Source organism: Salvelinus alpinus, chromosome 3, assembly GCF_045679555.1.
Source record: "Salvelinus alpinus chromosome 3, SLU_Salpinus.1, whole genome shotgun sequence".
Taxonomy (NCBI): domain Eukaryota; kingdom Metazoa; phylum Chordata; class Actinopteri; order Salmoniformes; family Salmonidae; genus Salvelinus; species Salvelinus alpinus.
Window position 1 is genome coordinate 28675723 of NC_092088.1, and position 17206 is coordinate 28692928.

Sequence of the window (17206 nt, forward strand, 5' to 3'; positions counted from 1 at the left end):
CAACAACGCACAACACAATTACCCTACTCCTTCCAGTCGCCATGGGGATGGGAAGAGGCACAGTGTAGGGGTGTCTAATTATTGGTATTGGCACTACTTTTTCTCAGTCACACGGACATCCAATGTCCATAGCTATGAGTATTGCGGCGTAATACACCAATAAAGGATCCGATGTCCGATGTTACTGCTCCATAACAAGTGTTGAGTAAAGCTTATTTTTATGTTTTGGTGTATTTTAAACATGACAGATTTTTTGAGAGACTGGATCCACACATGTTCTGTAGCACAGTTCTATGTTTGACTAGTTTGTTTTTGTTTTGACGGACGTCCACAGGAGGGTGCCATGTGCCTGGCAGCTACTGTGGAAGAAATATATAAATATTTCTATGTAGGGTAGTCTCAGCCCTGCTTCTAAATCAGAGCAGTGCTCAGGAGAGGGAGAGAAAGCGAGAGACACGGAGTGAGAAAAAGGAGGGAGGGTGGCCGAAAACTAAGAGAGGAGAGCGAGAGACGAGGAAAGGAACAGAAAACGTTCACAACTGCATCACCTCATCATCTGTTTGTACTGTTTGTCAACTCTTCTTTTACCATGGCTACAACATCCCAGGATTTAGAGTAAGGAGGAAACAAAAACAGAGTGTGAGAGAGAAAGAGAGAAAGAGAGGAGAGAGAAAAAGAAAAAGCAAGAATTCTTTGCTTCTAAGTCAGAAAGGAAGAGTGAGAGTGAAAGGAGAGAGAGGAAAGGTGGGCGAGAGGAGGAGTAGGCACCCTTTCCTTGAAGAAGTAAGAGTGCAAGGGGAAAAGGAGAGAGGAGGAAGGAGGGAGCGCACTCTACTGTGTGGACATGGGGTTGTATGCTGTTCTGTTGATCTGTCTATCCCAGGCACAGTTTGGGAGAATTTGGGCGCAGGAGCGAACAGGTAAGATCTCAGCTTGTATCACATGAACACACACACACACACACACACACACACACACACACACACACACACACACACACACACACACACACACACACACACACACACACACACACACACACACACACACACACACACACACACACACACACACACACACACACCTGAGGTAAATAGTCCCAGAACTAACTTCCCCCTGTCGAAATACTGTGAAAGTGTGTGTGTGTGTGTGAGAGAGAGAAAGAGAGAGTAAGAGAATGTGTGCGTGCGTGAAAGAGATTTGTTTTCGATACATGGACAAAAGTTTGTATATGTGGCCAAGCCTTAGTCTTCTGAACATCTGTGCAAGCTATGCTAAAAGGCTAACAGTCCTTTCGACACTTATCTCTGTGAGTCAGAGGACACACTTGAATGCACTGTGATGGATTTGATGTTATACCCACTCTTTGTCATCATCACCGGTCGTGTGTGTGTGTGTGTGTGTGTGTGTGTGTGTGTGTGTGTGTGTGTGTGTGTGTGTGTGTGTGTGTGTGTGTGTGTGTGTGTGTGCGCATACATGTGTGTGTGTGTGTGTGTATTTGCGTGAGGGAAAGTATGTATGTGTGTGTCTGTGTGTGTGCAAACACCTTTATGTCTGTTCAACCACATCCCAGTGTTCGCCTGTGGGTGTGGGTGTGTGTGTGTGTGTGTATTTCAGTACTCCTTGGAGATGCAGTATTTTTAGCAGCCACCGTTCTTCCACCGCTCCTCCTCCTACAATCAGTGCTGCTCTAGATTCACTGCCCTCTCCTGTGGTCCCCCTCCCTCTGATCAGGGGCCCAGCTCTGCAGTGAAGAGCCCAGCCCAGAGTGGCCCCCCTGGGCCCCCAGTGAGAAGAGACAGACCCCAGCCCCATGTGCCCACCACAGGGGCCCCATATCGCAACAGCAGAGCCTGGCAAGAGAACAGTGCTTTCCCCTTGGATGAGGAGGTCGTCATGCCTCATGAAGTGTTCCTCGATCCTGGTCGTGGAGAACCACTGGATGTACAGCCTTGTAGTTCCATCACTCTGACACACATGATTTAGATATTGTTATCGAGGGCTTGATGTGTTGATGCAGGGGTGCTAATGCTCGGCTGGAACATAAGCCTGCGCACCCTGTAGGTATACCCAGGTCCATGATGGAAGAACTGGCCTAATGTTAAAGGAACATCCACAAATCAGTTGTTTTTGAGATGATGGTGAGACTACAGGATAAAGGAACATTAGAGCCCTCGAGTCACATTGCTGGCTCTGGTGGACACTAGCTTGAAGTGCTTTGGAAGGTCAGTTAGGTGTCTCGGGATTGAGAATAAAATAAAATGACGTAATTGACAAGTCTAGACAACCTGGGAGGTGTCAAGAGTCCTCAAAAGGTTCTCAAAGATCAGCTATGACTTTGTGTTAAAAATGAAGGACTCAAATCGAAGTGGACATTGGTGAACTTTCATCCGTCCAGTTGTTGCCGATGAGTGAAAGGAGTTAAGAAAAGGAAATATGTTTATCTAGCACTCATTTAAGTAGCCTAAACTGAGCATTTGCAGACTTGGCACAAACTGTCTAAGCACGTGAGTACCGAGCACACCCTGATCGTGTGCAGACCGAGTACAACCAGAGCGTTTTTTAAAACGAACAACGATGAAACGCACCAATTGTGGTTAAACAGCCATTTTGCTGTTATCATCATCTTTTGACTGTATGACCATATGGATCTGAAGCTCTGAAGCTCAATCCCTTGTCTGCAGCCTCTGGCAAATACAGGCAACCTGGAACACACTCAAGATGTTTGTCATTCTCTGTGGGCACATCGGTGGTTGTAAATGTTTGTTTGTAGTGTTTTACTTCCCTTAGGGTTCTATATAATGATGGCATGAGGATTTCATATATTTTGGAAAGGGAAGAATGTAGCATGTGAGTTTACCATTGTAGAATGACTACATGTAATGCAACTCTCCCTGAGGTAATTTGTCTGAATGACAATGTGTTCTAGGTCACATAACCTGGGGTGAGTTTCCTGAAAGATTCGTAGCACTAAGACCATTGTTGGTCCATTGCCTAGAAAGTACTTAAATGATTTGCTGTGACAAATCGTCAAAAAACTTCACTCAGGGCAAGGAAATGATTAAGATTGGGTAAAAAAACTGGGAAACTATCCCTTTAAGATGATCTCTGTGCTACAACGTTTCTGGGAAACTCACCCCTGATTGAAGAAAAGTCAATAAAAACATAGTAGTGTTAAATACAGCCCTTTGTAAGACAGCAGTGAATCCAACTCATATTAACTCTATTGCTCCCTATAAACTATTACAGGCCCCACTCAATGAGGGTTTGGCCACAGAGTTTTGAAACCCAGAGGCCCAAAAGACCGATACTTCCAGGAATGCCTCGCAAAGCAGACTCGACAGACTAGGTTTTGGGATTTGGAAAGTCAATGAGAGAAGTGAAAAATTCATCCTTATAGTTGTTCATTTTCTGCATAAAAAACAACTATATTTTGATGATGTGACTATTGACAATCAGTTTTTTGAAAGTCCTATATCTTGAAAACTTAATTGCTGACATGCAGAGTAATAATACCCTAAAATAAATAAAAATATAGGTTTTGTGGATTATTCCTTTAAATAGAGGAACATGGTATTACTCCAACTTTGTGAAAGTGTGAAATTGACATGTTTTCATTTGTGTCAAAGGATTGCCTTTGATTTGACTGCCTGGAAATGTGCAGTTCAGTACGACATGACCGTTAGACCCGCTGACGTGTTTCTACTCATGAGCTTAGCTAGCTAACATCGCTTACAAATGTGATCAAGGATTTATATTGGAGAAGCAGTTTCTGTTGCCTGGCTACCCAAACTCCAAACAGTACGCCACGCCCACAGACGTTAGTTTATTCTCTGCAATGAGTCTGGATCTGAGTACCTCCCCAACGATTTCTAGAATGAAAATGTTCTAACCATTCTGATTGGCCCCAGAATCCGATGGGTTGGGCCAGAGCCAGGACACACTCTGATTGGTTAGAGATGATCCAATCGATGATGACTTTGTTTTGTACAAACACCCCTCATTTTGACGTCACCACAAATGACTTCAACGATGGCAATCTCAGACTGAAGAATGTAGCGAACATAGAGCAGCAGAAGAATATCAGTTTTAGTCGTCAGGCAACAGTTTTTAAGCATCTTCATATTAAACCATCTTTGGTTTGGCATCAGTATGCCATTATGGAAAAACCACACGAATGTGACCTTATGTGAAGTTAATGTGATAACATGTGACAACATGTAAAGCAACATGTGATAGCATGAAACTACACCTGACAATATGTGAGCACGTATGAGAACATGACCTTGTTAAATAAATGTGACAACATGGGGATGTCAAATTTTAACGTGATAACATGGAACTACACACATAACAACAGGTAATATGTAAAAACATCTCGTGAAATAAATGTGACAATTGTAACGTGATAACATGAAACTACACTTAACATACTGTATAAGCACAGTGGCGGTTCTAGCTTGTGTGGCCCCACAGAAAAAGCACCGTTCTGCACTAACTGTAATTTTTATTCAGACATTTGGAACAACACAAATAAATAATCATAGTAATCATAATCATTTAAAACTATATAAATATATATACAAAAATAAGAGTCAGAAATATCAAAAAGAAATAACAAAAACAAATAGATACAAATTGTAGTATATAAATACAAATAAAAAAGAGAATCGACTTATTACGCTATTACCCTAATGCTAACAAAAAACACACAAATAAAACGAAATTGCACAAATCCTATATCACAAAAATACACAAATAGAATAGCACACTTATAAAGAAGAGAACCTGATTATTACACTATTGCACTTCAAACAAGAAACACACAAACTAAATTGCACAACTAAATGCATTACTAATTGCATTAGTACTGTACAAAGTTAGAGGTGCGCTATTTGATAGATTCCCCCGCTCCCCCTACCTCGGGCTTCCAGTGGGGAGACCTCAGGTCAACCTACCCCCACCCCCCTCCCCATCTCGTACTTCTGAGTGGGAGACCTTCCCAGGAAGTAGCCTGCCTAGCTCATAAACAAGAATCAGGACACCCACTCCGACCAGGTTAATTGACCCACAGTCCCACACGGTGACATGATATCATTGACTTAACGTGCAAATGAGCGATAGAAAACCGATCACGCAAATGTCACCATTCGGAATATTATTATTTCAATTTCTTGTGCGGGTGCCCGATGCCGCCCTGGGTCCCCATGTCGCCGATGCCTAAATCCACCACTGTATGAGCACATGTGAAAACACAAATTTCAACATGTGAAGTCAGGGCCAGGGGCACATATTGTATGTGTATTCATAGCTGCAGTGAGAGATGGGAGTAACGAAACAGATTCAGATAGAATTAAAACATGATTTAAAAATCATATTACTCCTATTTCCATTTTAAGAGAAAAGCTCTTCTCTATGTTATGATATATGCAACATAAAAACCTTTATCCCACATACAGCCGCACCCCTATGACCTTTCACTTGTGAAATCATGTGAAACCAGGTTTTTGGAACACTTCACGTGAGTATTCACGTGAAATTATGTGGGTTTTTTTCCGTAAGAGTGTATTTGCATGAACAGAAGCCATATTTGTTTCAGTCACAAGGCCACAGTAATTATAATAAGGAGCAGTCCCCCATAAACACTTTGCTCCACCTCAAAGATAGCCATCTCCTTTTATTAAAAATAATTTCACTGACTTAAACTCTGGCCGTCCTCCCTTTCTTTGTCTGTCCACAGGGGTTTGAGCATGCGTGTCTGGGCAGAGGAGATGTAGTCATTATTTGTGTGCGTCTGTAAATTGTTGTTCGCATTACTTAATTCCCTAATAATTCCACCACCTGTACACGTGAGGAAACCATGAATAAGGTCTAGCAAACCTACCGGTTCCAGGTGGAAAAAGCATCTACTTAATTTTTTTCTGATAGAAATAACACTATTCTCTATGCACAGCTAGGTAATGAGTAATCATTTGGATAAAGGAATTGTAAATATAAATTACACTTCTTTTAGATCTATTTTTACCTTATAATCGCTGGAGACAAATGTGAAACCAGTCATATGGCAGCAAACTGAAACATATCAACATATCAACTTTCCCACAGTAAAGTTTATGAAATGCTGTGCCATTATGCAGAATTTAAATTGTACAGCCTTTTAACTTGGAGAGATCGGCGCTGTCAAATGTCTTAATTATAGACTACTCCGACTTTCTCTGTTTCCTATTTCTATCATGTTAAATATTACCCACTATCAGTATTGACTGTCAGTAGGCCTAATAACAACACGTATTCAACTGCCAGTTTACTGTTAGTTCCCTTCAGTTGGTATAGCCTCTATTATTATTCCATTTAATTACATTGTTTAGTTTACCTTCACAGTTCCATGGGTAGTGCAATTTATAGATAAGGAGATAGACTACTATTGTACACTATTCTTCCTATTATAAGTCTATGTACACTAATCTTTCAACAGTACCATGGGTTAAAGAACTACAGTTGAAGTCGGAAGTTTACTTACACTTAGGTTGTTCAACCATTCGGTTAAGACATCTACTTTGTGCATGACACAAGTAATTCTTCCAACAATTGTTTACAGACAGATTATTTCACTTATAATTCACTGTATCACAATTCCAGTGGGTCAGAAGTTTACATACACTAAGTTGACTGTGCCTTTAAACAGCTTGGAAAATTCCAGAAAATGATGTCATGGCTTTAGAAGTTTCTCATATGCTAATTTACATCATTTGAGGAAACTGGAGGTGTACCTGTGGATGTATTTCAAGACCTACCTTCAAACTCAGTGCCTCTTTGCTTGACATCATGGGAAAATCAGAAGATATCAGCCAAGACCTCAGGAAAAAAATTGTAGACCTCCACAAGTCTGGTTCATCCTTGGGAGCAATTTCCAAACGCCTGAAGGTACCACGCTCATCTGTACAAACAATAGTACGCAAGTATAAACACCATGGGACCACGCAGCCGTCATACCGCTCAGGAAGAAGACACGTTCTGTCTCCTAGAGATGAACGTACGTTGGTGCGAAAAGTGAAAATCAATCCCAGAACAACAGCAAAGGACCTTGTGAAGATGCTGGAGGAAACAGGTACAAAAGTATCTATATCCACAGTAAAACGAGTCCTATATCGACATAGCCTGAAAAGCCGCTCAGCAAGGAAGAAGCCACTGCTCCAAAACTGCCATAAAAAAGCCAGACTACGGTTTGCAACTGCACATGGGGACAAAGATCGTACTTTTTGGAGAAATGTCCTCTGGTTTGATGAAACAAAAATAGAACTGTTTGGCCATTATGACCATCGTTATGTTAGGAGGAAAAAGGGGGAGGCTTGCAAGCTGAAGAACACCATCCCAACCGTGAAGCACGGGGCTGGCAGCATCATGTTGTGGGGATGCTTTGCTACAGGAGGGACTGGTGCACTTCACAAAATAGATGGCATCATGAGGGAGGAAAATTACGTAGATATATTGAATCAACATCTCAAGACATCAGTCAGGAAGTTAAAGCTTGGTCGCAAATGGGTCTTCCAAATGGACAATGACCCCAAGCATACTTCCAAAGTTGTGGCAAAATGTCTTAAGGACAACAAAGTCAAGGTATTGGAGTGGCCATCACAATGCCCTGACCTCAATCCCATAGAAAATTTGTGGGCAGAACTGAAAAAGTGTGTGTGAGCAAGGAGGCCTACAAACCTGACTCAGTTACACATGCTCTGTCAGGAGGAATGGGCCAAAATTCACCCAACTTATTGTGGGAAGCTTGTGGAAGGCTACCTTAAACGTTTGACCCAAGTTAAACAATTTAAAGGCAATGCTACCAAATACTAATTGATTGTATGTAAACTTCGGACCCACTGGGAATGTGGTGAAAGAAATAAAAGCTAAAATATATCATTCTCTCTACTATTATTCTGACATTTCACAGTCTTAAAATAAAGTGGTGATCCTAACTGACCTAAGAGACGACATTTTTACTAGGATTAAATGTCAGGAATTGTGAAAAAGTGAGTTTAAATGTATTTCGACTTCAACTGTAAATGTGGCAATTTTCATAAATAATCAAACCAGGATTTTCTTTATTTTGTTCGTAAAGGCTCTCCAATCCATTTTTTTTTTATTATTCACAAATACTTTCCTAACCCTAAATAATCTAAAAGACCAGAGTATTATTAAATCTACCAATTGTTGCTGAAACAGAGACGAATATGCATATATTGAGGTGGCGTTCTTTCAATGACCCCTAATATTCTGAACCCATTCTGTCAATATATTCTATTGAATCTGTTGACAAATTTCGAACTAAAAGGTTCACCATATTTAAGGGGATGGCTTAAAGATAAATGTACTGAAAACCCGGTTGAATGAAAACCCCATGAGAAAATATGTTGGCCAGCAAATGGGAGGGTTGAATTACATTTATTCAGCGTGCGCAAGGGAACCATGCATGCAAAGCCCGTTTCGCACCTTCATAAGGTAAGTCCGAATACCAACTACTGAGAAGTGCGTAGCAAAGGCGTTAAGAAATGCGTAATCTCCTACGTTTGGAATCGGGACCCAACAGTATGAGCGCCATCCATTAAGTCAGCAAAAGTAATTGATTGTTCATTAATGTATTGGAAAAAGCTTAAAGTACGAAGTCCATTGACTGATGTCTCCCTGCAAAAGAAAGTACATAAGTTATATGCAGCTATAAGAAAAGGGGCAGTGTGGATTGCCTTCATTGTCATTCATTTTGTTGGATGAAACTGAACTTAGACAGCTTGAACTTCGGTGCATTCAGCATGGAGTATGGACGTATTGGCTCATGATAATGCTGAGGCTTGTGAGATAACTGTGGATGGATGATATGCTGACAGAGAATGGGGAAAGAAAATAACGACAGTGAATAGTTCAATTTGAGAGACTCAGGAGATGGATGACAGTGTATTGTCCCATACAAATACTGTTAATAATGAGTGATTATGACGCTTAATTAAACTACATAATTTAGTGAGATAATTATATTGTCTTGATAAGGGAGTAAATAGTAGCTTCACTTGATGTGGGTTTATTGACGCTAGGCCTACTGATCTCTCTGTGTGTGTGTGTGTGTGTGTGTGTGTGTGTGTGTGAGTGTGTGTGTGTGCATGCATGCGTTTCTGAGCATGTTACCCAGTGTGGATGATTTAGGGATTTGGTCTTACCAGTGTATTATATAGGCCTATGTATCTGTACTGTACATATGTGGCTGATGACGCTTGCCCTACATTGGCTTCTTTCCTTATATGTGTTTCAAACACCCACCAGATTTACAAGGTTGTTGCCGCAATGCAGGCACTCCAGAGGGATGTTCTAGGGCAGACACATCTGCCTTTGTCGTAGTGTTATCTCACATAAAGCAATGGTGCCGTCCTGTTCCAAAGGATCTATAGCAAACCTGGGTTCAAACAGTATTTGTTTTGTTTCAAACTATGCACTTGATTGAGCTTGTCTGGTACAATGGAACCAATGGAATAGTCCCAGAAGTGCAAACTGCAAACCCTGCCCATCTGACACGCAGGCAGGTTCAATCGAATGCTGAAAGTATTTGAAAGAAAATGGATACTAATTTAACATAGGTCTGGTGTAGAGGGGTGCACCTATTGTAAGACATGGATGTACTGTGCAGTATATAGGCCTGTCATCCCATTGGTTGCCTTTAAGATGTGCTGAGATTTGTTGGATCGTTGAGGGAGACACACTGATGGAGCAAGACCCAGTGTGTGTGTGTTTTGCAGAACAGTGTTATGACAACTGTCCAGTCCTTGAGTCACTGTCCCTCTTCCTCTATCTCTCTCTCTCACCCTCTCTCACTCCTCCTCTTCGTCCTCCCTCCATACTCGGACACCCCTCAGCTAAGTCCCAAATGGCACCCTTTTCCCTATATAGTGCACTACTTTTGACTGGTCAAAATGGCACCCTATTCCCTATATAATGCACTACTTTGACTGGTCAAAATGGCACCCTATTCCCTATATAGTGCACTACTTTAGACTGGTCAAAAGTGGTGCCCTAAATAGGGAATAGGGTGCCATTTGGGATGCGGCCCTCATCTTCTCAGCAGAGATAAATGCAGCCAAATTGACCCAATTAAACAGCTTTGATTGTGAAGCGTCAGAAATAGATCCTCTTCCGCTGTTGCAGTGAAATCAAACAAGACCCCTTATTAGAACCACCTCCCCCCTGTGTATGTTTCTCGCTCTCTCTTTCTGATGTTCTCTCTCTTTCACTCTAGCTGTCTCTTTTTCGACAACATCCTTTCTTTTCGACAGCGTCGAGATCCACGTTGGAAACAAGTGTATTAATTAAGGGAGTGGCCGCGTGACCAGGCTCAACACGCCTCTTCCCGAAAGCTAAACAACCTTAACTTCTGTGCATATGCTACTTTATGCAAAAAGCCATTTACATCGCTCCGCTGCTGTTTCCCCCTCCCTTCCTGTTCTCCATCACCCCGTGTCTTTAAAACTGCTTTGTCTGTTGTAACTGCAAATGATATGATCAACATTTTGTACAAACTTTTCTGTCTGTAGTTACTGTAATAAACAACATGATCAACAGCTTTGTACAAACTTCTTCGGCTGCCCAGAGGCGGAACTGTATTGAAGACTATTCCTCTTCCGATGACCTGATTGGACTAATTGCTCCAAATTGGTGCAGGCCACGCCTTGTTCCAATACACCTGTTCCCACACCTGTTCTCACTTCCAAATCACCACTCCTAAGCCTTTTCTCACCACCCCATATAACCACCATCTCCCCTTCTGAACACGAACAATACTTTCATGTGGATGCCATGGGTGGCATGTTCTCCCTTGTTTGCAGGAAAATAATAATAAGTGAGTGCCTTATTCATTGGAGAATGTAACATGCTGATGTTAGAGATCCTTGCAATGGCTCCAGTTTGTACGCTACTGTCATTACCTGAGTACACTTATTGTCCCTATTGTCAGTAGTTATATCCTTTTTGTTATCTTTCAGACATTTCAGCTTATAATCTTCACCTATAGGTTTTGGCACGGTCAGTCACGCTTGACGCTCTGTTTATCTCCCGTTTTGTATTTCCTCTGTGGAAACGACCTCAAATTTGCAGGTGAGACAGCGGTGATTGCTAAGGGGGGGCCACGACTCAGGAATGGCAGCCCACTGCTGGTGGTGCGGGTGGTGTTTGCTCGGGTTTAGGGGTTATAGCTGGAGGCTGGGTTGGAGTAGTGCTGTGTACTGGACCTTGAAGGGGTGTATGGTTCCTGTAACCTCAACTGTGCAAACAGTGCCGCATGGTCCTGACAACTGTTCTCCATTAGTTTTAAACAGTGCTTCGTGGGTTTGTAATGTTTTAACCATTTTCTGCATATGAGCACATATTTGTGGTCATTGTAAATATGCAAATATGTGTCTGGAACAGTAGCAACAGAACGAAACACATCAACAGCAGGACTCGATCTATAAACCAGTCTAAATAACAGGTTGTGCTGACAAAAAAAACGAAACGTAAGTTAGCGACCTAACAGCTAGACTTCTTCAGAATGTACCACGTCTCTGGTGAGCACAATGGAGAAAGGTAATATTGTTTAGAAAAGAGATGCGTGTCCGCTGCTGCTAGTCTAGCGAACTTCTTGGATGGCAGCCATGTTTGTTAAACAAGCAAACTTTCATCCCAGATTGTTTATTTGCATCTTACAGTGAATTGCAAAGTCAAAAGATGGCTGCGCCCCATTGCCCGTAAAATATTAATTTAGTTTGGGCACTTTTTAAAGGATATTATACGTCTTCTATCTACTTGTTAGTGTATATAAGAACTGGAGCACATGGCTTGACAAGTTGTTTACAGTTTGACAAAGCAAATAATGTTATCACCTCACAGATCATTGCAAATGCAAGCCTACTGCCTAACCATAGCGTGAAAGTTAAACAGGGCTGCCAGACTTGGTTGAAACCATTTGTAGGGGGATTCATTTCAGTTCTGGGGAAATGCAGTGAATGTTACTATGATGGGGGATTTATCAATACATTGGGGTGGGGAGGGCAGGAAACAAAGTTTGTAAGCTAAATAAAACCCCTGGAAAGGGGGGGGGTCTGAGCTGGTGACCCTGAGTAACGATAGTTACAATTTAAGTTGAGTGAACAAACCATTTTGTTATGACATCCAGAAAGCATTATATGATGTCAAACATGGCACCATGCATAGCTGGCATTTAGCTCAGTACAACCTTCCAAAAATTATTTTACACACGTGTCCGTTACAATCTATACAAGAATCAAAATACATGTTTTGTCACCATTATTTGAAAATGTGATTAAAACGGAATATACATTATGCTCCATACTGTACATGGTGTGCTACAGTAGAAATGACAACACGATATACAGAAACTATGACAATGTAATAAGGCACTTACTTTGAATGGAACGCACACATGTCCAAAGTTGTTATTAGTAAAGATGCAATGCGGGCGCCAGCCGGTAAATATGCCAGGAGGAAAAAGTTTGCAAGTTACAGTGCATTCGGAAAGCATTCAGGCCACTTGACTTCAATATTTTGTTACCTTACAGCCTTATTCTAAACTTTGAGTTTTGTATCTAAATCAATCTACACACAATACCCCATAATGACAAACCCGTAAACATTCTTTAAAAACATACCTTATTTACATAATTATTCAGACCCTTTGCTATTAGACTCAATTGAGCGCAGGTGCATCCTGTTTCCACTGATCGTCCTTGAGATGTTTCTACAACTTGATTGGAAACCAGCTGTGGTAAATTCAATTGATTGGACATGATTTGGAAAGGCACACACAGATACTTTACACAAATCACATGGGGATTGGATGAGGATATGGATTAGTAGTTGTGGTTTCTACAGAGGGAATACAAAGAGGAGAAAAACAATAGGGGTGCGCCGATCTCGTCATACTCATATTTGTAATCATATCTGTTTCATCACACCTGCAACTCGTAATCGGATTTACTCGTCATCTAAAAAACAGAAGTGCGATTTTAAATGCCAGTAAGCCTATACCCCAACTGCGTATGACTGCACTATCAATCCAAGCACATTTCAGGGCACATCTGTATGTTTCTTTACTCTTAGTTGTTCCAAGCTAAGAAACAATCCCGACAGCTGAAAATGCACGTGATTTACTTACTTAGTCCTATTCAATTATCAACGAAATAGGCTAATAAATAATGCATGGCTGGCTACTGCTGACCTGCATTTATGCCAGACACAGATTTAGTTGAAGGTATTCACTCGCCCCATACTTTAAGTCAACGTTTATTGGTCGCGTACACAGATTGCAGATGTTATCGCAGGTGCAGAGAAATGCTTGTGTTTCTAGCTCAAACAGTCCAGTAAAAACACCTAGCAATACGCATAAAATCCCGAAAGAAAGAAATTAAGAAATATCAGAACGGGCAATGTCAGTCCAGAATGTGTGTGTGTGTGTGGACAGTATAAGAACAGAAAAGGTGTACAGAAGTAGTTATATAGGATGAGCCATGACTAGAATACAGTGCATTCGGAAAGTATTCAGACCTCTTCACATTTTGTTACGTTACAGCCTTATTCTAAAATTTGATGAAAAAAAAAAAAATCTTAATCAATCTACACACATAATTACAAAGCGAAAATAGGTTTTTAGACATTTTTGCTAATGTATAAAAAACAAAAAACACCGTATTTACATAAGTATTCAGACCATTTGCTATGGGACTCGAAATATAGCTCAGGTGCATCCTGTTTCCATTGATCATGATTGAGATGTTTCTACAACTTGATTGGAGTCCACTTGTGGTAATGTAAATTGATTGGACATGATTTGGAAAGGCACACACTTGTTTATATAAGGTCCCACAGTTGACAGTGTGTTGTCAGAGAAAAAACCAAGCCATGAGGTCGAAGGAATTGTCCGTAGAGCTCTGAGACAGGATTGTGTCAAGGCACAGATCTGGGGAAAGGTACAAAAAAAATGTCTGCAGCATTGAAGGTCCCCAAGAACACAGTAGGTGTGCAGCAACGCTCCCCATCCAACCTGACAGAGGTTTATCATAGTGATTTCAGGAGCAACATCTAAACAGAATGATATGCCCCACCAACATTAGACAACTATACAGAAAACCTTGAAATTGCTTGAATAAGTACATTAAACAAGTGATTAGAGAAGAGTCAGATTAACTGAAATAGCAGAGCAGGTGGCTATCTTTTTCTAAGAGGTGTATTAAAAGTAATGAATGTGTAGGGGATGCTACTTCTGAGAATGCTACAGGCTTTCTTTGTGGTGCAGCAGAAAGATCAGCGTACCCCAGGTGGGTTCATATTGAAAAAGCAGCACTTAGTGATCATGTCAAATGTAATCATCTTGCCACTTCTTAAAAATGTTTTTTTTTTAACATTATTTTAGCTGAACAGGACCACCACACAATGTCCTGAAGACTGTTAAAATGAATGTCCTGAGCGTGTTAAATACGTCCTAACATGGTCCTCAGTGACATCCTGGTAACTTACAGGAACTAGACTAAGGTCCCCCATAGAATGTTTTCTTGGTACAATCACGCAATGTCCTAGCGACAAGTAAAATGAGTCCTGAGAACGTCCTAAAACAGTATTGACATGGTCCTCAGCGACATCCTGGTAACTTAGAGGGAACTACACAAAGGTCCCACAAACAGCGTTCCTTTGGGACCATTATGAAATGTCCCAAGGATGACGTTCTATCAGAACCAAATAGGAACCTATTCGTAACGTTCCCTAATGGACGACATAAATAGCTTCAGGTAGTTTGGGTCCTGAATGCTGATTGGCTGAAAACTGTGGTATATCAGACAATATACCACAGGTATGATGCAAAAATACTTGTCTACTGTTCTATTTATGTTGGTAGCCAGTTTATAATAGCAATAAGGCACCTTGTAAATTTATCAATTTCCGTTTTGTCCTAGAACTTGGCACACCCATAATAAACAGACATGTTACTTTACTGACTTTATTGTTCCCTTGGGGAAAATGTATTGCAGTATCATGTACACATTTTAAAATGGTGTTTAAGAAAATAACCAAACAAAAGGACAATATAAATTCATGACCGTTATATACAGTATGTTTCTCATGGTTCGCGCTTGGCCCCTTAATTCCAGTGAAGATACAGTTTAACGCTACACAGACATTCTAGTTTAACGCATACAATGACATTCTAGAAGACTCTGTGCTTCCAATTTTGTGGCAACAGTTTGGGGAAGGCCCTTTCAGCATGACAATGCCCCCATGCACAAAGCGAGGTCCATACAGAAATGGTTTCGAGATCGGTGTGGAAGAACTTGACTGGCCTGCACAGAGCCCTGACCGAACACTTTTGGGATGAATTGGAATGCCGACTGCGAGCCAGGCCTAATGGCCCAACATCAGTGCACGACCTGGCTAATGATCTTGTGGTTGAATGGAAGCAAGTCCCCACAGCAATGTTCCAACATCTAGTGGAAAGCCTTCCCAGAAGAGTGGAGGCTGCTACAGCATCAAAGGGGGGACCAACTCCATATTAATCCCCATGATTTTGGAACGAGATGTTCGACGAGCAGGTGTCCACATACTTTTGGTCATGTAGTGTATCTCTCATATATAGGACAGACTCTTCAAAACCTTGTTCCTTATGATATATTTCTTGACTTTCTGGTTTGCCATTTATGCATGTGTTATTCAATTCGATTATATGGGATACAGTGGCATAAAGTACTTAAGTAGTACTTTAAAGTATTTTTACTTAAGGTGTTTTTTGGGGGTATCTGTACTTTACTATTTATATTTTTGCCTACTTTTACTATACTACATTCTGAAAGAAAATGTACTTTTTACTCCATACATTTTCCCTGACACCCAAAAGAACTCGTTACATTTTGACAGGAAAACAGATCGAGACAAAACATCACAAATCAATAGGCGGGGGGCTATGTATCTTTGTAGATAATACTTGGGCCACGCAGTGTAATGTGATTGAGATTCTAGTTGTATTATTCAGGCCATTCTATCTACCACGCGAGTTTGGACAGATCACCGTTATTCTGGTCTATGTGCCTGGACCTAACAATAAAGAAGCTGCTGACCGGATTACAGACGCTGCGTTTTCACGATCAACTGACCAGCCAGTATTTGCTTGGGGATTTTAATACGCTCTACCGCTCCTCGCACCTCCCCACTCTGCAACAGTACGTCACCTGTCCAACTCGCTCAAATTGTATCCTGGACCAGTGTTATGGCAACGCAGAGGATGCATACAAGGCAGTGTGCAGAGCACCCATCGGGAAAGCAGACATAACGTTATCCATCTCCTACCGAGATACAGGCAGCTGGTGAAACGCAAAACAAACTGTAGAGAAATCCATTCAGGTATGGACAGAGGAGAGTAGGGAGGAGCTCAAGGATTGCTTTGACGTCACAGACTGGGAGGTATTCTTTGACTCGTGCAGGGGTCCCCACGAGATGACCGACAGCATCATATCATACATCCAGTTCTGAGAGGATACTGTCATTAACACAACTGTCAGAGTATTTCCCAACAACAAACCCTGGGTGTCCAAGGACTTGAAAATGTGCCTCAATGAAAGGAAGTTTGCGTCCCTGAAAGGAGATACTGATGCTGTAAAGAGAAATGAATTCCGGTCAAAAATGTTGAAAGCTAAAAAGGACTTCAAGGATAAAGTGGAGCAGAGGATCTGTCCAGCCAATCCAAAACAAGCATGAGAAGGGCTTAATGCAATGATGGGAGGAGAAAGGAAAAGAGAGAACAATAACATAGCAGACTGTTCATCCTTTGTAAACGACCATAACTGTTTTTATGGAAGATTAGATACCGTCGATTTTTAAAGACTAATGTAAACAAATATGAGAGCATCCCCAAATCCTCTCCCGTCAGAGAACGAGGTGGCTTTAGGCTTGTCACATATTAAGCCACATAAAGCACCGGGCCCAGACGAACTACGGAGCAAAGTACTGAAGGTCTGCGCCAACCAGCTCAAGGGAGTCTTCACACGACTGTTTCAACTCCTGCTGAGCACCTGTACAGTGCCAAACTCCTGGAAGGTGTTGACCATTGTACCAGTGCCTAAGAAGGCAGATGCTAAATCACCAAATGGCTTTTGACCTGTGGCCCTCACGCCCCTTCTGGCCAAATGCATGGAAA

The 17206-nt window shown here is 41.4% G+C and overlaps 1 protein-coding gene across 2 annotated transcripts in view; it reads left to right on the forward strand.

The window, feature by feature from the left end:
- Positions 1–417: 417 nt before the first annotated feature.
- Positions 418–17206, forward strand: part of plxdc1 (plexin domain containing 1) — a 113170-nt gene continuing 96381 nt past the window's right edge. The window contains exon 1 of one of the 2 annotated variants that reach the window (XM_071392436.1): positions 418–920. In XM_071392436.1, coding sequence (XP_071248537.1) covers positions 845–920 — 76 coding nt within the window. In that variant the 5' untranslated portion in view covers positions 418–844. The remainder of the gene's footprint in view (positions 921–17206) is intronic. The other variant, XM_071392437.1, reaches the window with a different exon arrangement.